Source organism: Cannabis sativa, chromosome 5 (genome assembly GCF_029168945.1).
Source record: "Cannabis sativa cultivar Pink pepper isolate KNU-18-1 chromosome 5, ASM2916894v1, whole genome shotgun sequence".
Taxonomy (NCBI): domain Eukaryota; kingdom Viridiplantae; phylum Streptophyta; class Magnoliopsida; order Rosales; family Cannabaceae; genus Cannabis; species Cannabis sativa.
This window is the reverse complement of record NC_083605.1, coordinates 46660243-46682811: the sequence shown is the minus strand read 5'-3', so window position 1 is coordinate 46682811 and position 22569 is coordinate 46660243. Positions and strand designations below refer to the sequence as shown.

General features: G+C 31.6%; 1 protein-coding gene across 1 annotated transcript; it reads left to right on the top strand.

Moving 5' to 3' along the window:
• Positions 1-17358: 17358 nt before the first annotated feature.
• Positions 17359-19981, top strand: LOC115717149 (protein neprosin-like). The gene is made up of 7 exons (XM_030646098.2): positions 17359-18092; positions 18199-18285; positions 18381-18617; positions 18726-18881; positions 19133-19183; positions 19274-19417; positions 19525-19981. Exons 1-7 carry the CDS (start codon positions 17931-17933, stop codon positions 19900-19902), a joined length of 1215 nt encoding a protein of 404 aa, XP_030501958.2. The 5' UTR covers positions 17359-17930; the 3' UTR covers positions 19903-19981.
• Positions 19982-22569: the final 2588 nt, after the last annotated feature.

The following is a 22569-nucleotide window of genomic DNA, read 5'->3' as shown; positions in this document are numbered from 1 at the left end:
AATTCTAACCGGGAAGAGATGTTTGCAGTCCATCGCTTGACCGGGACCAGACCCCGAGAAGATGCCTTTGAAAAACTCAATGAACTCGCGCCCAATTGACTCTCAGTCATTAATCCAGATATTGTTACTATTCAGAATGCTTTCAATGGCATTTCGTCTTCCTCTAATAGCAGCAGAGAGGAAGAAGAATTTAGAACATTTATCACCATTCTTGATCCAATCAATTGTCACCCTTTGTTTCCAATAAATCGCCCTCCTAGTCAAAGATTCATTCAACAAGTGTCGAATATCACATTCCTCCTTCCAGTCCCAGACTCCAGCAGGTAACTTCTTGAGGCTATCAAGTTTCTGCTCCAAATCTTTAATTATCCAATCCAATTTACCGTATTGAGTTCTATTCCACTGAAGAAGAGCCACACGAGTAGCTCCAATTTTCTTGAAGACACTAGCAGAGGCCCAAGGATGCTCAACCGTCTTTCACGCGTTGGCCACAATCAGATTACTCCTCTCATCTCCCGTCCACCCTTCTTCAAACCTGAAGCATCTCTTAAATTTTGGGGGAGTCCCCCCAGTATCAAGACATAGCGGCCTATGATCCGAGTTGCTCGTGTGAGAGGAGCAAAGGACAGCTTTGGGAAACAATTGAAGCCAATCACCATTTACAATACCTTTATCCAGGGCAGATTTCACATGGTTACTTCCTGATCAGTGGTTATCCCAAGTCATCTTATCCCCTTGGATAGTCAAATTAATCAGGCCTCTAGAATCCACCAAATTAGAAATGAAAGGGACAAACAGATCCCTCCCCGATGACCCTTCACGCTCAGAATAACTAAGAACAAAGTTGGTATTGTTGGATATTATTTTACCAGGATCTTAGATCTACTCACAAGTATGTTGTTTAACACGCTAAATATGAACTTTCTAAAACGATAAAATAAACACATATAAAGTTAAGAAAACCTTACATTGATGCAGCGTAATTAATGTCTCCTTCCACTCAGATCTCTAACCCTTGTATCCTTTCTGTCGCAGAGTATTATCAAGATCTGAGCCCGAATGTCCTTCTCTTTGAGTTTGATCCTTCACAGTCTTCCAATCTATGATTGAGTTACTGCTTGCTCTGTGTGGGCACTTACTCTTTCACTAGGGTTGAAATTTAGGAAGAGGGAAAGAGAAGAGGGGTTTCGGCCAAGGTATAGAAAAAGGGAAGGCTCAGTTTTTCTGAAGAGAGAAATTTCTGTCAGAAAAGGTTATGAAAAGCATGTGATTTGACTGAGCCATCACTTTCTATATATAGGCAACTACTAGGTTTAGGTTAAGAATTATTTGGCATTAAAATAATAAAAATATCAATTTGAAAAAGTCAAACAAGTGGCCGGCCAAGGTGTAGATAATGGGCCCACTTGATTTTGGAGTTTTCACAAATTTTATTTCTATTTTTTCAAAAACGCCAATTTTCCAATTCTAACCATTTAAATGCCAAAACTAATTATTTAGTAACTAAAATAGATTATTAAATAATATTGTCATTTAATTTAATTATTAACTAGACATATAAAGTCCATTAATAAATAAATAAACCTAGAATCTCCTTTCTTTACAATTTCACCCCTGCTTAGTGAAAATTCACAAATTAGACATAGTCTAACTTTAGAATTATAATTGACTAATCACGAATCAATTAATGAGTCTTACAAGCAGAATGTTCTCAACTAGAATGGGGACCATGGATCTATATGCTGAGCTTCCAATAAGTGAACCGAATTTACCAAGTAAATTCCTACTTATTAATTATTCGTTGAATCCACTCTTAGAACTTAGAATTGCACTCTCAGACTTATATAGAGCATATTATATGTTCCACGATATAGATATGCTATCTCATTTAACAATTGTTATAATCTTATTGTGATCTAAAGATCCTCCATATAGATGATTTACATCGAGATGGGATAATTTTACCGTTCTCACCCTCAATGTATTTTGCCCCTTAAAACACTTAGCTACCTGTAAATGGTGTTTAGTGATCTAATAATTAGTCAGTTAAACAAGAGCTCATCCATTTACTTCTATTTGCTAAGCTCGAAGGGAATCATCACTTGACTTCTATACACCAGTAGAAGCTATAGATTCCGTATTTATGTTCAGCACTCCCACTCAATCATACTATCATGTTCCCAAAATATACGTATCACCCTGACCCAAAAGTAAGCTTAACTAATAAATCAAAGAACATGAATAGCACTCCTGAGTTGAGCCTAAGCATATCAGGATATAGATTCTTTTAATCTTAAGATCAACTACTGATATTGACTTGGAAAGATATATAACGGTAAGTTTGTAATATCTTAACTTAGTTGCAATATCGGTCCAGTCCAATGTATACTCCATACATTCGAAACTAGTATACTTTACTAATGTCCTAGAAAGAACATAACACTTACTCCAAGTGTAAGTACACATCATTGCTGATTATCTCATTAGTGTAAATCCAAAACACTGATGAAACAGGGACTTATTCTTTTGATTCATATGATCACAATCACATTCCACTGTGTTGACGATACTGTAATTGTGAATAAACATATGATCTGGATTTAACTGATTTTGTGTGTAAATGTAATAAACATATTAAACCATTAGCATGTAAAATTCATGCAAACATAAATCACTTCAAATTTCTTATATTGATAACTAATCAGATTGTAAAGAGTTTTATTTAGGGCATAAAACCCAACAAACTCCCACTTGCACTAATATAAAACAAAGTATACAAATAGGTCAATCTGATGTCTTGATCTTCAGATCAAGTGTAGTATATTTGAATCCACCCAAACTTCTGGAAACTAGTTCATAAATACACTTATGAAACATCCTTTACTATATGCTTTACTCATCAAGGGATACTGAAATCTTTACTGTTTTAAAAGCACATCTAAATAAACAGAAGACATATCTCTCATATTTTAAAATATGGAATTGAGATAACACAGTGTAGACTTTTCTTCAGTAATATAACTTTCTTGGTATTTTCGAATTTACAAAATTATAATTCTTCTCTGGTAGAGCTTGAATTATTATAGAATAATTCCTCCACCCCCAAAGTAAGCACCATCTCAATAATTTCAAAATTAGATGGTGAGATACAAGGACAACTGATACACAGTTCCTTAATATCTAACATATAGATCACTTTCATAAATCTTTCTTGAATATCTTCTAATGTTCCCTATTTGATTACATCTCAGATAGCTCCCACGCAATAGCAGATGTCTGGTTAAATAATACTTTTAACCTCTTATTGTTTGGAGAGTTATCTAGTTGTGACTTTTGTATTAGTCCAATACTTTAAGTTAAGACTAAGTCAACAACATAGCAGACTAGTATTTGAAGTGAAAAATACATGCCAGAGATTAAGTAATCAAAATTAAGATACCATAAAATTTTGTGAGGATTAAGAATTCTTGGTTCAAATCATTCGAATGGACTGAACTAGAGTTCTTTATCTTATTCTCATAATTCTGATAAGTTATACCTATCCATGTGTATGGTTAGATTTGCTTTTCAGTAGAGTTCTTAAGTACCTATCACAAGTATCAACATAATGAAGATGGGTATAGAATTTTAAAATTCTCCCACTCAATTAAGGTAGTGTGAAACTTTATCAAAGAACTTTTATAGGTATCAAACTTTTACTTACAATAGTAAAACGAAATGGAACATACAATCAAGATCAAGGATTTATATTGATAATAGCTAAGTCATTATATTACTTCCATGTTTAAAGAAAAATAAGTGTTACATAGGGAATCGTTGAATAGACTCCAACCCTAAGTATATACATATAGGGTATTGTGGATAAACTCCACCTCTAAGTATATAGAGATTATGATCCAACCCTAAAGGTTGTAAAGATCATGATTCTCTAAGTGTAATAGAGTTTATGTGGAGTTGAATACTATCCAGAGTTCATTAGATATAAAAGATCGTTGAACTACATAGTTTTCTTAACTTTTCTCCACCCCTATCAGATCAAAAGATCCTTTTATTAAACAAATTCTTAATAATTGTAATAGAATTAACAATTATTAATAAACATAGAATTAATTTCTAGTGTTTATTTAATATAACTCTATGAAGAGTTGTAAATATTATAGAATTTGCATCAATAATAAAAACACTTACACATACAAACATATAAATATAATGTGGTAATAGTTGATGAAGATAAAATAAATGAAGCTCAATCTCATAAATTGCAATGGTTTTGATTTCGAAAATAAAATAAACTTTATTAATAAAAAAAAAAATTGTAACAATATGAGAAAAACATGGATAAATATCCCTAACTAAAATTTGAAATCCAAATTGTCTTTAAACTAAAAACAATTAATTCAAAAATAGAAAGAAGAGCTTCATCTTCATCTGGACGATTTCACCCTTGGTCCAGCTTTCCGATTCAACTCATCTGAGTTCAAGTAGCTTGGCCTATAAGAAGAAGAAAACAAATAAACAAAGTTAGTCCAGAATCATAAATCCAATTGGATAATAATTCACTAAAACTCTTAAAGTTTATAAATAGAAATACCTTGTTTCTTTGCAAGAAGTTTAGGACACTGGGGTTTCCAATGACCTTTTTCATTGCAGTAGAAACACTTTCCTTTAAGTGTAGAATCACCAGAAGCTGCAGCCTTTTTGTGTTTCATGGCTTTTGCACGCTTCTTGGTGTTCTTCCACTTCTTCTTCGATTTGGGTTTCGAAGCAGAGGTAACATTTGCTTCAGGTTTTATCGTCCCATTACCATTCCCAGGATTGTGAGGTTTACTCCCTTTCTTCTTGGGTCCTCCAATCAAATTTTCATAAGTTTGAAGGTCATTGACTAACTCATGAAAGTCTATTTCCTTCTTATTCATGACATAATTTGATGTGTATGGTAGAAATGCTGGAGTCAGGCTATTCAAGATAAGGCTTACTTGAGTAGCACTATCCATTTCAGCACCATGATCCTGGGCTTCTTGGAAATAACTTGCCATGAGGAGAACATGGTCACGCACGTTTTGATGAGGTTCCATCCGTGCATTAATGTACTTCTTAGTCGCGTCAAAGCGAGACTGAAGTGATGCCTTACCGAATAGCTCATTTAACTTCGTCATTACTTCAGCAGCCTTTTCGGTTTTAGGAAACTGAGTTTTGAGGGTGTCAACCATGCTGGAAAGCATAATTATAGAGCTTTGTCATTTGCTTTCTGCCAACGCTCATACTTTTCTTTCACAGCTTTGGTTGCATTATCCCCAGGCACTTCAGGTGACGGCTCAGTTAAAACAAACAAGGCACTTTCTCCTATGAGAGCAATATTAATGTTCTCATTCCATTTAGGAGAGTTAGATCCATTCAGCTTATTTTCAGTCAACAGTGATAACATGGGATTCATTATGATAATACAGGATACTACAAAATAATAGAAATCAACAAACAGAAATTAATAATGGTTTAACACAAAAGTAATTCAGAAATTATAAGCACATAGCATGTAGGAATGATAAGAGAAAATACTTAAAAAAAATTCAATCCTAAATAATTTCCAAGGTTTTTCAATAAACTGATATCAGTGTCCCGTTTAGGCGAGAGTCAAAGCTACCATCTATTGAATAGAGTTGTCAGCTCATCTAAAATGTTAAACATTCTAACAGCCTTTTATTCGATCAAGATTGGAATCCAGCGTTGTCCCGTTTAGGCGAGAGGCAAGGCTATTCTATCTTATGAGCTACTACCATTGTTTCGCAATTTGCAAGTCAAATTGGTCGCCACCATTAGGGTGATCCATACCATATAAAACACTTACAAACTACTTATCTTTCGAGATTAAACGGTGCGAAATTGCTAATGAACGTTCCTCCATTAGGGAGGATTACTCACTAAAACAAACGCGATGTAAAACCAACAATGGAGATCGAATATCTTAATAATAATAAAGCTCATTCTTTAAAATGTATTTTCTTTATTATTCTAATAAATATATTCATTAAATTCGAATTTAGAATTAAAAATTCAAAAAATAAGAATTTAATATAATATTTATAAAATTATACTTAGATGGTGATTGAAATAAAATTAATTATATCCATCTTAGTAGTAATCTTAAATATAAATATTAAGGAAATTAATTTAAGTTGTATTAATTTAAATTAATTAGCAACTTAAAAATTTCTATAAGAATATATTTATTGTTTTCGAAAAATAAAGTATAAAACCATACAAATTTTCGAAAATACTAATAAATACTTAGAAAAAAAAAATACTTCAAGCAAAAATATCACCTATCTAGATTTTCTTTGAATAGTTAATTCAATTTCTAATAATATATTTAAATTCATTTATTTTAAATTAATCAATTAAATGAAAAAATCATTGATTTAAGTTGGTCCAAGAATTAATTAAAATAAATAATTAATTTACAACTCAATCTATTTTTCAAGAAAAATTCAAAAAATATTGCATAATTAAAAAGCAATTTTCGAAATTGATTAATAAAATAAAAAAGATATATATTTTGAAAATTATTTAAATTTAAGTTGAAAAATTAAATTTCAACCTAAAAATAATTTTCTATTTAATTAAGTTTGATGAAAAATAAATATTTAAGTATCATGATAAGAATCAACTTAGATATTTAAATTTTTTAATTTAATTAAATGTATTAAATTCAAGAAATAAATAATTAAGTGTAAAGAAGGCTTAATTATTAATTTCTAGTTTAATACTAGGAAAAAAATATACTTAAATAAAATTGTACCAAAATTAATTATTTAAATAATTAATTTCACAATGTATAATATTTTCCTATTAAATATTAGAAATAATAAGTAGTCTAGAATTAACTATCTAGAATATATCTTATTTGACTAAGTATCTTTTCAACAAAAATTTAAAAAATATCTAATTTAAGTTGTTTAGAAAAAAAAATCTAGAACTTAAATAATTTCAAATTTAGATTTAATTAAATATCAAAAATTAAGTTATAACCACTTAATTTGAAAAATATTCTATTTTAAGTTTAAAAAAAAAATAACTTAAAAAATATCTTAAGAATCTTTAATAACTAATGCCTAGGATTCCTCAACTTGATTTAAAATTTAAATAAAATATTCAAATTTAAGTTAGATATTTAACAAAAAAATAGTTAAAATAACTAATTTATAACTTAAATAAGAATATTTAATTAAATAAGTTCCAGAAAGAATCTAGTTATTAAAATTCTTTATTTAATTAAATACAAGAAAAATACAAATAGTTTTGTCTAGAAAAAAAATATCTAAAACGAAAAGTGTTTTTCTTAAAATTAACTTTAAAATATTAAAATGAAAATAAATTTTCATATATTTTAAAAGTTAATTATGTTGCTAATTCATTTTATTAGGTCAAACTAATATAATTAACCTATTACAGTTATTCAAATCAGGCAAATGGGCCTTCACAATTGGGGTAGTTCATGTGAGGGGGTGCTGGGTTCAGTATGTCGTACCCACTTCTATGGCTCCCAACTCTCACACAAGGCCCAAAAGAGAGGAATTTAACCTTAAAATAAATAACTATTATTAATTGAATAGGTCCAATAACTAAATGGACCTAAATAAAATCTATCATGGTGTGACATTTTATTTAGCAACAACCTATATCCATCTATATAATAAAATAAACATATAGGCTCACACAGGCACACACTTGGATATATCCTATCATGTTGCTAGGTCATACACAGATGAAAGAAGATTGTAAAATTTACCTGTTACAAATTATTAACTTGACCAAGGGAGCCATGAGTTAAAATCAGATCATTGGATCTGTCAACAAGTTAACCATGGCTATTTGCAATCAAGTAATAATAGGTTTTGAAAACTTACACACAAGCTAAAACCACATACTCCTCCAACAAGGTTAGCTGGATAGTTGGAAGTAGGATTTATTTAATTTTAAATAATTAAATTTCGAAAATAAAATAATTAAATAAATAAATAAAATTAATATTTAATTTTCGAAAATAAAAATAAAAAAAAAATTATTTATTTTCGAAAATAATAAATAAATAAATAAATTTATATTTAATTTTGAAATTAAAAAAAAAAATTATTTAAAATTAAACCTACAATTTTGAAAAATTAGGTTTCAACTAACCTAAATATCATTTCAAAAATTTGCTAACTACTTTTAAAAATTAAATGTTATTTTATAAATAAAAATTAAAAAAAGATAAATGAATATCTTTTTCAGATTTTAAATGTAATTTAAATAAATAAAATAACAAAATTTAAAAGTTAGCAAAATATCTTACATCTATTTAAAATTACATAATTATAGTTATCTTATTTTAAATTTAAATAAGGTCAAATTATTTATAAAAAAAAATTAATTTTAAAAATTTAATATCTGACCTTAAATTTAAAAATAAGATAAGATATAATCAAATTTAAAAATAAGATAGATAATTAAGCAAAAAGATAGATATTTACTATTTTTAAATTCAAATTACATTAATATCATTAATTAAATTTAAAAAAAGATATTAAATAAATTAATTATGATAATTAGAATTGAGTTAGGAATAGTAAATATATAAATACAGAACTACACAAAAAATCGGAAGTTAAATCCATGAAAAAGCATGAAAAAATGAAGAAAAACGAAAAAAAAAAATTGTGAGCTGTACAGACGGTTTGCGTTGCATACACGTCCGCGCGCGCACAGATGGGTGCTGGCCGAGAAACCTTGGTGGAAGGGTAAGCGTGCAGCATTTCCGCGCGCGTATGAGGCTTCAAACAGGCGCTGGGCGAGCGGCTTGTCTGAATGCTCCTTGTCCGCGCGCGTGGGTGAGTACTGCTGCCCTATCTTTTTTTGAATCTTCAAAAAATCATAACTAATTCAAATTAAATCGAAATTGAGTTCTGTAAAAAAAGTAACTTGCTTAATTTTTTCCATACTATCCAATAAAAATAATTCCAGAAATAAAATTTCAATTATTTTTCACGAAAATTCACAAACATCAATCAATCATCATATAACACTCAATACAACATGAAACCATCCAAATAACAAACAATCGATTTAAAGTCCAAATTTCTTGCAAGAAAATCAATTACCATGGCTCTGAGGCCAGTTGTTGGATATTATTTTACCAGGATCTTAGATCTACTCACAAGTATGTTGTTTAACACCCTAAATATGAACTTTCTAAATCGATAAAATAAACACATATAAAGTTAAGAAAACCTTACATTGATGCAGCGGAATTAATGTCTCCTTCCACTCAGATCTCTAACCCTTCTATCCTTTCTGTCGCAGAGTATTATCAAGATCTGAGCCCGAATGTCCTTCTCTTTGAGTTTGATCCTTCACAGTCTTCCAATCTATGATTGAGTTACTGCTTGCTGTGTGTGGGCACTTACTCTTTCACTAGGGTCGAAATTTAGGAAGAGGAAAAGAGAAGAGGGGTTTAGGCCAAGGTATAGAAAAAGGGAAGGCTCAGTTTTTCTGAAGAGAGAAATTTCTGTCAGAAAAGGTTATGAAAAGCATGTGATTTGACTGAGCCATCACTTTCTATTTATAGGCAACTACTAGGTTTAGGTTAAGAATTATTTGGCATTAAAATAATAAAAATATCAATTTGAAAAATTCAAACAAGTGGTCGGCCAAGGTGTAGATAATGGGCCCACTTGATTTTGCAGTTTTCACAAATTTTATTTCTATTTTTTCAAAAACGCCAATTTTCCAATTCTAACCATTTAAATGCCAAAACTAATTATTTAATAACTAAAATAGATTATTAAATAATATTGTCATTAAATTTAATTATTAACTAGACATATAAAGTCCATTAATAAATAAATAAACCTAGAATCTCTTTTCTTTACAATTTCACCCCTGCTTAGTGAAAATTCACAAATTAGACATAGTCTAACTTTAGAATTATATAATTGACTAATCACGAATCAATTAATGAGTCTTACAAGCAGAATATTCTCAACTAGAATGTGGACCATGGATCTATATGCTGAGCTTCCAATAAGTGAACCGAATTTACCAAGTAAATTCCTACTTATTAATTCTTCGTTGAATCCACTCTTAGAACTTGGAATTGCACTTTCAAACTTATATAGAGCATATTATATTTTCCACGATATAGATATGCTATCTCATTTAACCATTGTGATAATCTTATTGTGATTTAAAGATCCTCTATATAGATGATTTACATCGAGAAGGGATAATTTTACCGTTCTCACCCTCAATGTATTTTGCCCCTTAAAACACTTAGCTACCTGTAAATGGTATTTAATGATATAATAATTAGTCAGTTAAACAAGAGCTCATCCATTTACTTCTATTTGCTAAGCTCGAAGGGAATCATCACTTGACTTCTATACACCAGTAGAAGCTATAGATTCCGTATTTATGTTCAGCACTCCCACTCAATCATACTATCATGTTCCCAAAATATACGTATCACCCTGACCCAAAAGTAGGCTTAACTAATAAATCAAAGAACATGAATAGCACTCCTGAGTTGAGCCTAAGCATATCAGGATTTAGATTCTTTTAATCTTAAGATCAACTACTGATATTGACTTGGAAAGATATATAACGGTAAGTTTGTAATATCTTAACTTAGTTGCAATATCGGTCCAGTCCAATGTATACTCCATACATTCGAAACTAATATACTTTACTAATGTCCTAGAAAGAACATAACACTTACTCCAAGTGTAAGTACACATCATCGCTGATTATCACATTAGTGTAAATCCAAAACACTGATGAAACAGGGACTTATTCTTTTGATTCATATGATCACAATCACATTCCACTGTGTTGACGATACTGTAATTGTGAATAAACATATGATCTGGATTTAACTGATTTTGTGTGTAAATGTAATAAACATATTAAACCATTAGCATGTAAAATTCATGCAAACATAAATCACTTCAAATTTCTTATATTGATAACTACTCAAATTGTAAAGAGTTTTATTTAGGGCATAAAACCCAACAGGTATCGCCAATGATCAACCAGAGACCCCCAAACCTATCCCCTAGCACCATGAGATCGGCCCAAAAAAATTTCTTAGCATGGAGGTAAGGAGGACCGTACACACAAGATAAAAGCCAAGGGTGAGTATGGGGTCCGAATAGACCAAGCCTGAGATATGGTTACGAGAACAAGAGACACATTCAAAACTAAAATCAATTTTCCAAGCCAAAATAATACCCCCCAATACCAAGATGCGGTACATTAATATTAAAATAGTAGTGGAGAGATTTTAGAATACGTACCAGAGGAGTTGCATCCACTTTCAGTTCAGTTAGAAAAACCAAATCAGGAGAGCGCGATATGATCAGGGTCTTCAGCTCGCGAACTGTAGAGGTTTGCCCCAACCCTCTACAGTTCCAAGCAATACCTCTCATGGCTCCTGTGGAGGAGATAAAACATTCTCCTCCACAGGGGTGTTAGAGTGAACTGACAGGCTGGACTCAGAGTCTTTAATCACAAAAGATCCGACCAGAGGGTTCTTCCAAATTCCATCAGTGTAGCTTGGAGAACTAGAGCTCTCCTCAGACGGATCATCCTCCACCACCTTGGATTCAAGATCCGGCCGAACAGGGTCCCAAGGAAAATCTCGTACTACATCTGGGTATTTCCTGTGCACTTTATGAGGTCTAGTGCACAGCGATGCAGAACCTTCAAACTTCCTTTTCTTAAACGGTGTTGTTCTCTCATTAGTTTCTGAAGTAGGCAAAACACCAATATCACTACCAATTTTCTTTATTTCAAACAAATCCATCCTTCCAAAGTGCTTTAGATCATAAAGAAATTGTTCTTCAGCATTGGAAAAAAATAGTCAAAGCCCTCTCTTCTTCACCATTAGGCTCGGCCTCTTTTCCTCCCACTTGGCCTAAAGAGCTTCCTTCACCTATTATAGGTCCACCAATCTTCAAAGAGGCATTGTTTTTATCAAAGGTTTAACTCAAAGGCTTGACATTACATGGAAGTGGGCTCAAAAGATCTTTCTCTTCATTAGGCTTTGTAGTTAATTCGGCCCCCAGAATTTTCCCAGATAAAGAACCGGCTCCAAGCCCACTACAATTGGGCAGGCCCACCATTTCACCAGCATTAACAATAGTCGGCCCAGAAGCTGTCCCAACAGGATTTTTAAGCCCAGCCTGTGGCCCATGAAAATTAGAAATAACACTCTCATTAACTGTGATATTATCTTTGATATTTACTACACCCGTGGGTCCCATCTCAACACACGGCAGAGGAGTCAAAGGGTTGACAACACCCTTACCATTAGTCATTTTCTCCAAACATGGAAAATTAGCAGACCCATTTTCATTACCATTTGAAATAATCCTAACCCCATTACCAAAACCAGTATGGCTTCGTACACCATCTCCTGACCGATCCTTAGGAACCCATTTTTTCCTCGATAGCACAGCTTTCCCAGGCAATGGACTAAATGTCCCAATTGATTTTTTCCTCGAACCTCGCACATCATTGGACGTCCCCCCTGCCGCGGCACCACCGTTACTAGTACCAGTCGACGACCCGTTAGGAAGAGAGCACACAGGCATAAGCGCCAAACGCTGAACCGGCACAGACTGAGTCACAACGCTGGAGAAAACGTCATGATATTTGGAAGCAGTGGATAGCCAAGGACCAAACATAGGAAAGGGGGCACCTTCAAGACTCTCAACGATCACCGAAGAAGAAAGAGTCAACCTTTCCTTTGATGTCCCAAACATCCACAAAAGTAGCAAAAGATACCTATTTTTTCATACTTGAACTGTAACCACCTTTTCACCCCATTAGCTAAATCAAAATAGCATCCAGAAACCAGTGGTTTTTCAATATTAACCTCCACCAAAACCCTGAGAAAAAGATTCCAAGACATCGGGTTGTCTTCCTCCAACTCAACTTTGATCACTTTTCCGATCAAACTGCCTAACAGATGGCCGTTTGCGTTAGAGAAGAACTCATGAGGTAAGTTGTGGATTTGAACCCATAACTTGATGATATCAATGGTAACCGATCTGTCACAACTGGGACTCCACATACGAAGCGCAAAGGTATAACCTTTGAAGGACCAAGGACCATGGTCCAAAGCCCAATCCCTGTCCAAGGTGTTCTCAAACCCCAGCTTGAAACAGTTCGGACCAGAGTCGGCCAAAGAACTCACAACAACCCTTTTCTGCCAGTTTTTTGTCACAGCATCCGTGACATCCCCTGCATCCACAACCATGGGTGCCACCACCTTACCAAATAAGCAGAGGGAAGACAAAACCTTTAGTGAAGTGGCACTTGGGGTCAGAGAGATAGAAGCCTCTACGCACGAAAAAGTTTTGCCTTTAAGAGATTCATTATGAGTATTAACTACTTCCATACCTACCCGACAACAACCGACAAAAGGAATGAAGAATAAAAGCTTCACAAGAAAAAAGGAATATACCCCACCTTAACAAAAATACTCACACACTCACACGACCTTAAAAAAACACACTCAACACAAACCAAGTTACCACAAAGACAACAACACAATCAGCACACGAAGTCAAACATGAACAGACTACAAAACAAAACGAAAAAAGAACAGACACAGTAAACTAAAGAAATGAAAGACATGGACCAAGAAAGGCAGGGAAACCACAAGGAACAACACAGGGACCAAGAAAGGCAGGGAAACCATAAGGAAAAAACTTAGGTCATGAGCAAACACGCAAGGAGGATAAGTAGAAGACCAGTCCTCAAGAAGAGAGAAAAGTTAAAGACCATTCTCCCTGCCTACAAGACTCATTACTTAGATGTCTACATAAATAATGTGTTTTCTAACGATATTAATGTGCACTGAACAAGTGAAAAGGTTGTCTAGATGTAAAAATATATGTGCACAAATTAAAATATCAACAAATGAGTTGAATGACAATACTACCCAAGAACAAATATTTTAAACTAAAAAAACACGTAAGGTAACCAAAATAGTCTAATACCAATTTTTAAGTAATTTCAAAATATTTTGAGGGCCAATCGCCTATGCTAGCTTCCCAGAAGAGTTTGAAATAAATACAGCTATAGTATTCTTTTTTTTTTTTTGAATTCAACTAATATAACATATTATATTTATGAGCGTGAGCCGTGCTGCTGTTGTACTAAGCGGTATGGAATCGGTGGCCTTCATATTAAAATGTGTATATAGCTAACTGTAAATATGTATAATTAGTTTTTAAAAAATATTTATTTAATCATTATAACAAGTAATGTGTCTCATTTTAAAATAATTATTTTTTAAAGAAAAATTAAAAAGTACTCTCACTAGTACGAAGAATAATGTGATAAACTATAAGGTAGCTAAATGAAAATTATATATTTATGAGTTGTTAAACTAAAAATATAATTTTTTTTTCTCTTTTTCAAACAAATTATTTTATGAGTAAAATTAAAAAAAAAAAAAAGAAAGTTGAAAAATGTAGAAAAATAGGATAAGAATCCTAGTAACCCTAATGAGGTAATTGGTGATCTTACACTGTCTTTTCCATATTTTTCCCAACAAATAATTTTTTAGAAAAAAAATTATATTTTTGTAAACTCTGCATAAAGAACCGTGAAAATAAAATTCTTTATAGGTCCAATTTTAATTTAAAAAAATTTACACAATACACTAAAAATTAAATTTTTTAACGTTTCTACATATTCTTTTGTTTTTGTTATTTTTTTTTTCACAATTTATGGATTTTGTTTTTTTATGAGTTTTTTTATTTTTTTAAGAAAAAAACGTTGTTTTCACGTTACTCTCCCGTAGCAACAACGTGAAAACAATAGAAAAACACTATATTTTTGTGAAAACAAAATTAAAATCTTGTACAAATATAAAAAAACTGTAAATCAGTAAAAATGTATATTTTTTTTAATTATTTTATGAATATTTGTGAAATAATCTCTTTAATTTTTCTCCTAAAATCCCCAAATACTTAGTTTAGGCCCTGGTTGCCCCTAGTGTTGTGAGTGCTATTGTATGGGCAGATACACCTCCTTAGTAAGAGCACTCACAACAACTATTTTAAGATAGAAAAGCTATATAAAAATTAAGGAATGTATTAAAAACAAGTTACAACAAATGCTCTAAACTCCTTCATTTTAAAGTTTATTTAAAATACACTATTCATGCTTTACATTTATAAAATATTATTCATTGCTCTAAACATATTAATTGTTTTGGGTTTTAATTAGAGTTAAAAATCGGGTGGGTTGACCGATTTTTAGGTTCAAAAAATTGTACTCGAACTCGGCCCGTGAAATGGTTTCAGGTTCGCGGGTTCCAAGCTCGTGGGTTCACGGGTTCGCGAGTTCGGGTTGACCTGGTCAACTCTCGGTCAATGTATTTTTCTTTTCAATCACCCAATTCTTTATAGAAAAAAAAAACATTTGAAATCAAAAGTAGAAACGTAAATAAAATAATCCAAAACCAAACAAATCATTCGTCAAACTTATGTTCATTGTTCATTAAAATCATGGATGATGAACATGATAATAACAACAAAAAATGTCAAAATAAATTGTGAATAAAATATAAAGTCCATACTTCATAGTCCATCCATACATTCTGTGCTAGTTATTATTCACCATAGTCCATACATATGATATATCCATATCCTTAAAAATGTCTAAATTTGTTGAGTAAACTTGTGTTTATAAATTTAATGTACATATGATATAAGGCAGAAGTTTTTATAAAATAATGGTTATACTGTGACAGTCAGTAGTCCCGTGATCCGTAAGGGGAAATATCGGGTAAGTTGTGCAATCCCACACCGCTTGGGGAAGGTCAAGTGCGATGATTCTGAGACTGTCTAGGTATGGGACTACACAGTTGAAGAGGGCTTAAATGAATTAATTGGTACTACTTATATCAACAAGGTACATCTTGTTTTTCGGTAACCCATCACGAAAGAACTCCACAGTTAAGCGTGCTTGACCTGGAGTAATTTCAGGATGGGTGACCTCCTAGGAAGTTTTCCCAAGAAGCGTGCGAGTGAGGACAAAGCACGCTGGAAACACTCGTGTTGGTCTGTAGGGTCGGTCGTTATTCCATGAAGCAGCCAGAGTGACGTACTCGTGTATAAGAGTTATTCATTCCATGGGTGTAAGGGCCCAATGAAGGCTTGAAGCGAGGACGTTACAAATGGTATCAGAGCCTTGACCCAACCAAAAGTGTGGTCGACGAGGACGCCGGACCCCGTAAGGGATGTGATTATGACAGTCAGTAGTCCCGTGATCTGTAAGGGGAAATCTCGGGTAAGCTGTGCAATCCCACACCGCCTAGGGAAGGTCAAGTGCGATGATTCTAAGACTGTGTAGGTATGGGACTACACAATTGAAGAGGGCTTAAATGGATTGATTGGTACTACCTATATCAACAAGGTGCATCTTGTTTTTCGGTAGCCCATCACGAAAGAACTCCACTGTTAAGCCTGCTTGACCTGGAGCAATTTCAGGATGGGTGACCTCCTAGGAAATTTTCCCAAGAAGCGTGCGAGTGAGAACAGAGGACGCTGGAAATACTCGTGTTGGTCTGTAGGGTCAGTCGTCATTCCATGAAGTAGCTAGAGTGACGTACTCGTGTATAAGAGTCATTCATTCCGTGGGTGTAAGGGCCCAATGGAGGCTTTAAGCGAGAATGTTACTACACTAGTATAATATAGGCATACATATTACATACATAATCTTAAATTTTTCATCTCCAATCTAATAGATAAAATATGTAACAAAAAAATAATATAAAAAAATCATATTTACATTTTAATTTCTACTTTCATTGTTACACATATAGATATTATTTTTACAAAAATCTTATATAAAAATATATTATTTATTTTATGTTATATATTAATTTTTTTTTAAAAAAAAAAAAAAAACCTGGTTGGGTTCGTGGGCGGGTACGGGTCCTACAGGAACTCGCGGGTTAGCAAAAATCAAACCGTACCCACCCGAAAGAGTTGAGCAAATTGGACCCAACCTGCTCGTAGGGAACGAGTTTTTCCAAACAAACGGGTTGGTCGGGTTGAGTCCGAGTAAAACTTGACCAAAATATTCAATTCTAGTTTTGTTTATTATTTTGGTATGGGGATGTGTATATTAATATTATATATTTGAAATGAATAAAATATGATAATTTTTTTAAAAAAAGTAAAGTTTTGGTGAGGTATTTTAAAGAAGTTAATGTATGAACTAATGTAAAAGTGTGCTGTAAAATAAAGAAAGTAAAGTTTTAATAATATATTTTAAATGATAGAGTAGATAAAATGTTAGAATTGCTCTAAAGATTTGTTAAATGAAGCAACCCATTTTCAAAAAAAAAAAAAATAGTCCATACGTTACAAAAAGAAAAGATAATAAGAAATAATTTGTTTTCCAAATATAGAACCAATTTAATGTAACCTGCCAGGCTGCCATATAAATTATACAGAATACACTATGTTTTCAAGAACAAAAATTGAACTAAAACTCATGTCGATAATAAGGTATGTTGTTAAATTGGTCCTCATCCCTTTCCATTGATATTTGGAAACTAAATAGAATATTCTGTTACCAAATTTTGCACCAATATTATAAGGCATATAGAATATTCTGTTACCAAATTTTGCACTAATATTATAAGGCATATATAATATTTTGTTTCCAAATTTTGACACCAGTATTATAACGCTTGAACATTAATATTTTCTTTCTGAACAAAAAATAAAGAAAAAATATTACAAAGCAAACCTTGCCATATGGAGTCCAACACTATTGCAATGTGAAATGACTATAAAACTGGACGCATAAAACTGAAACTCATATCAACTTTTTTACATATTTACTAGCCTTTGAGTTTTATTACTATGGCTACTAGAAATTCTAAAACCATTATTGTTACAGCTATGTCTATTGTAACATTTACTCTAATTTTGTTTGCTGGTTCAGTCCAAGGACTTGAAGAAAAATCTATTGAGTTTGATAAACAACTCAACCTTATCAATAAACCTCCACTCAAGAGTTTTAAGGTATATTCAAGGGTCTTAATTCTAGAACTCCAAAAGGGTATTTTCATTTTTTATGTTGATTTTATTCCAAACTAATGTGTGATTGTTCTTAATAATCCATGAACAGACTCAACATGGTTATATTATCGATTGTATTGATATCTACAAACAACTTGCTTTTGACCATCCATTGCTCAAGAATCACACCATTCAGGTCAACTATCTTTATTTTGCAAGATTTTTTCTTTTTTCTTTTTGTAAGTACTTAATAAACTTTAGAGTTGATTTGAGGTTGGTTATAATTTACAGATGAAGCCTAAAACTATTCCAAAAGAAAATGGAAGAGATGAAGAAGCTTCAAGTACTAAACTCTACAAATCTCCAATCAACATGCCTAAGAACATAAAGTGTCCAGCAGGATCAGTGCCCATCAAAAGGGCCACAAGGAAAGATCTTTTAATTGCAGAATCTTTTAAGTCTATGGGACTAAATTATCAAACAAATACTACTCAGCACACTAATATAGTTGACCCTAAAGGCCATTATGTAAGAACATTGAGTACTATATATAATTATATGAAGCTTTCTTGATAGAATTATTAATCTTCAATCACTAATAAGTTTGTTAATAGTTTCTTAATTGTGTTGATGTAGTTTGCAGTGGTTGTGTATCGAGACCATGTTTATGGCGCATCATCACGAATAAACATATGGAAACCGAATATTAAAGATGGTCAGCTTAGTATTGGCACTACATGGGTTGTAACTGGTCCTAAAGAAGATACCAATAGTATACAAGCTGGATGGGCAGTAAGTACATATGTTTCAACTTTAAAATTATCTCTCTCTTCTTATTCAAACTGATATTGTCAAAGGAATTGTCATAAGTCGGCCTAAGCATTTTGGGGGTGTTGAGAAAAAAATTGAAATGGGGCATTTTGTAAATGAAATTTGTTGTGCTATATTTGTAATAAATTTTAGGCCTTTTTGTAATTTTTTCAGAAGATTGGATGATAAACACAATACTATCTTGACTTTTTTGTTCTTATCACACTTTTCAGGTTCATAAACTTCTATCTCCAAGTGATGCGACACTGTATACCTTTTGGACTGTAAGTTTTGAGAAAGGTGAAACAAAATAAAACCACTTATCCATAACACTAACTTCTCAAATATTATTTTGGTTTTGAAAAATGTTGCAGGGAGATGGTTACCAAAAGACAGGATGTTACAATGTTCTCTGCCCAGGATTTGTACAAGTTAGCACTCAAATCGCCCTCGGCCAAGTTTTAACACCTTCAACTCACAACGGTGCTCAAACCGATATGCTAATCAGCATATACCTGGTGAAATAACAGCACCCATACATCTCTATATCTATTCCATGATGATAATTCATGTTTAAAAAAAAGACTAACTTCTCTTGTGTTCTTAATTTACTGATCGATATCAGGATCGCCCCACAGGGAATTGGTGGCTGATGTATGAAAAGGAACCTGTTGGTTATTGGCCAAAGGATATCATACCAAGGTTGGGTGAAGGTGCAACTGCTGTGTCATGGGGAGGAGAGATTTATAGCCCTGTAGGCACGGTTAGTCCTGCAATGGGTAGTGGTGAATTACCAAACCAAGGCTTTGGAAAATCAGCTTATATAATGAGGATTAAAGTTGACAAAGATTACAACCATCCCCAATTTCTTGATCCTAAAAAAGATTCCCTTTCAACTTTAGTTACACAACCTAAATGTTACAATGCCCAGTATGGTTTCCAAGCTGCTGCAGCTTGGGGATACTACAGTTTTTTTGGGGGACCTGAGAATTGTTTGCTATGAATAGAGTAAAATACTCTTTTTATAATTTTATTTTTTTCTTTGCTTGTAGGAATCAATAATTAAAAGTTATTTGATACTAGATTTTATTATGCCTTTTTGGGTAGATGATGCGAGTTGAAAATGACATAAATTTGTATAAAAAATTTGTGTGTGAGGAACTCATAATCATAAGTATTTATTAGGAAATTTTTTATATACATACATAATATATATTTTAATAACATAAATAACTTTCATCAATTAAATAGAATTATATAACGTGACACGTAAGCAATATATACCGTATATAAAAAAAATATTATTTACCATAATCAAAAATACAAATTAGCCACTTCGCACTAAGAACATACTATATTCTCCATTAATTATAATAGCAAGACTTTGAATCAGTGCATGAAATACCAACCAAAATGAAAACTTATAAAGTTACTTCTTGTAAAATAATATATCACAAATCGAAAACTATTTTCCACCAAAAAAAATCCATTAATGATTAAAAAAAAAGCTTCATCCATAAACAACATAAGACCGATCATGAGTTCATAACTAAAATCGTACCACAAACTACCGACAATACCTGAAAAATTTGAGACGAAATCATTGCTGGATAAAAGAACAATTCAATCAACACTTTAAAAAAATTGATCCAAAACTTCATCGGAAAAACTCCATTAAAACCGATAAAAAGCTTCAATCGTAAACCAGAAATTACAACTTCGACCACGAAGCGACAAATTAACCAAACAGTCGACACAGCAAGGTGATCAAAAATATGAAACAAAATGCAACTTTACATTTCGCATTGTGGTCGATAATTACAAAATCTCCATTATCATCATCGATGCTACCAACATCACTACCATAATAAACTGACAAAAATAAATTATAAGGTTCGTATTTACATAACAATAGCTTTTTCATATAACCTATCATCATATATGCTAATAAACCTATTAGTTTATTTCGGCATATTGAAAAAAAAAATATTTTTATTTTTTTATAGAATAGCCTATAGTCAACATTTCAGATAACCATTTCATATAACCTACCATTAGTTTATTTTGGCATATTAAAACAAATTTCATTTTTTTTTTTTTTTGTATATTAGAACAACATTTCATTTAATTTCATATAGTCTACCATTATATATGTTAATAAGCCTACTAGTTATTGTTTGTTGGAACAACATTTTATTTTTTTTCAATACAGAGTAAATTATAATCAAACATAATGATATAAGCCAAGAAACCTATTAGTCTATTTTTCGTGTATATTGGAACAACAATTTATTTTTGTTTCAAACACAATGTATACCTATAAAATAATAAACTAATTAGTCTATTTTTTAGGTTGACACATCAAATCCGGTTGTATACAAAGTACACACATGAAATGTCATGCTCATAAGTTTATTTGGCATATACGCCTATAGTCATATATGTCAAATAAACTTATTAGTTTATTTATTGAAACAAATTTTCATTCTTTGTTTATATAGTAGCTTTTTCATATAGTCTATCATCGTATATGCTAATAAATTTATTAGTTTATTTTAGCATATTGAAACAAATTTTCATTTTTCTTTTTGTATATTGGAATAACAATTCATTTCATTTCATATAGTCATCCTTGTATATATCGATAAATTTACTAGATTCTATTTGTTGGAACAACATTTTATTTTTTTCAATACATAGTAATCTATAATCAGATATACGCCAATAAACCTATTAGTCTACTTTTCGTATATTGGAACAACAATTTATTTTTTATTTCAAACACAATGTGTGCCTATAAAATAACAAACTAATTAGTTTATTTTTTTAGTTCGAGATATTAAATCTGTTTGTATACAAAATACATGACTGTAACATGTCTTACATAGTAAACCTGGATAACAATCTATGCACTTGTCAAAGATTTGAATATGATGAAATGTCCTGCTCACATGAAATGTATTGCTCATCAGTTTATTTGACATATATCCCAAATAAACTTATTAGTTTATTTTGGCATATTGAAACTGAATTTCATTATTTGTTTACATAACAGCCTTTTCGTATACCCTGTCATCGTATATACTAATAAATCTATTAGTTTATTTTGGCATATTGAAATAAATTTTTATTTTTCTTTTTGTATATTGGAACAACAATTCATTTCATTTCATATAGCCTACCATTATATATGTCAATAAACCTACTAATTTCTGTTTTGTTGGAACAACATTTTTTTTTCAATACAGAGTAAACTGTAATCAAACATAATGATATATGTCAATAAACTTATTAGTTTATTTTTCGTATATTGGAACAATAATTTATATTTTAGTTTCAAACACAACCTATCATCATGTATGCCTATGAAATAACAAACTAATTAGTGTATTTTTACATATCTTACATAGTAAAGCTAGATAACAATATATATTTACTCCTAATTCATACTCATGAACTGTGAGAAAATAAAAGCAAAAAAAAAAGGAGAAGAATAAGAAAAAGACAAAAAACTGAAAATGTGAAAAATAAGAAATGATAGATATGACTTATATTTACCCCTATAAACACTCTACTCACTCCTATTTTAAACAAAAAAAAAATGTGATTATAAACAATTGCACACAAAAATAACTAACTACAAATTTGAAAAAAGCTAACAAAATACGTG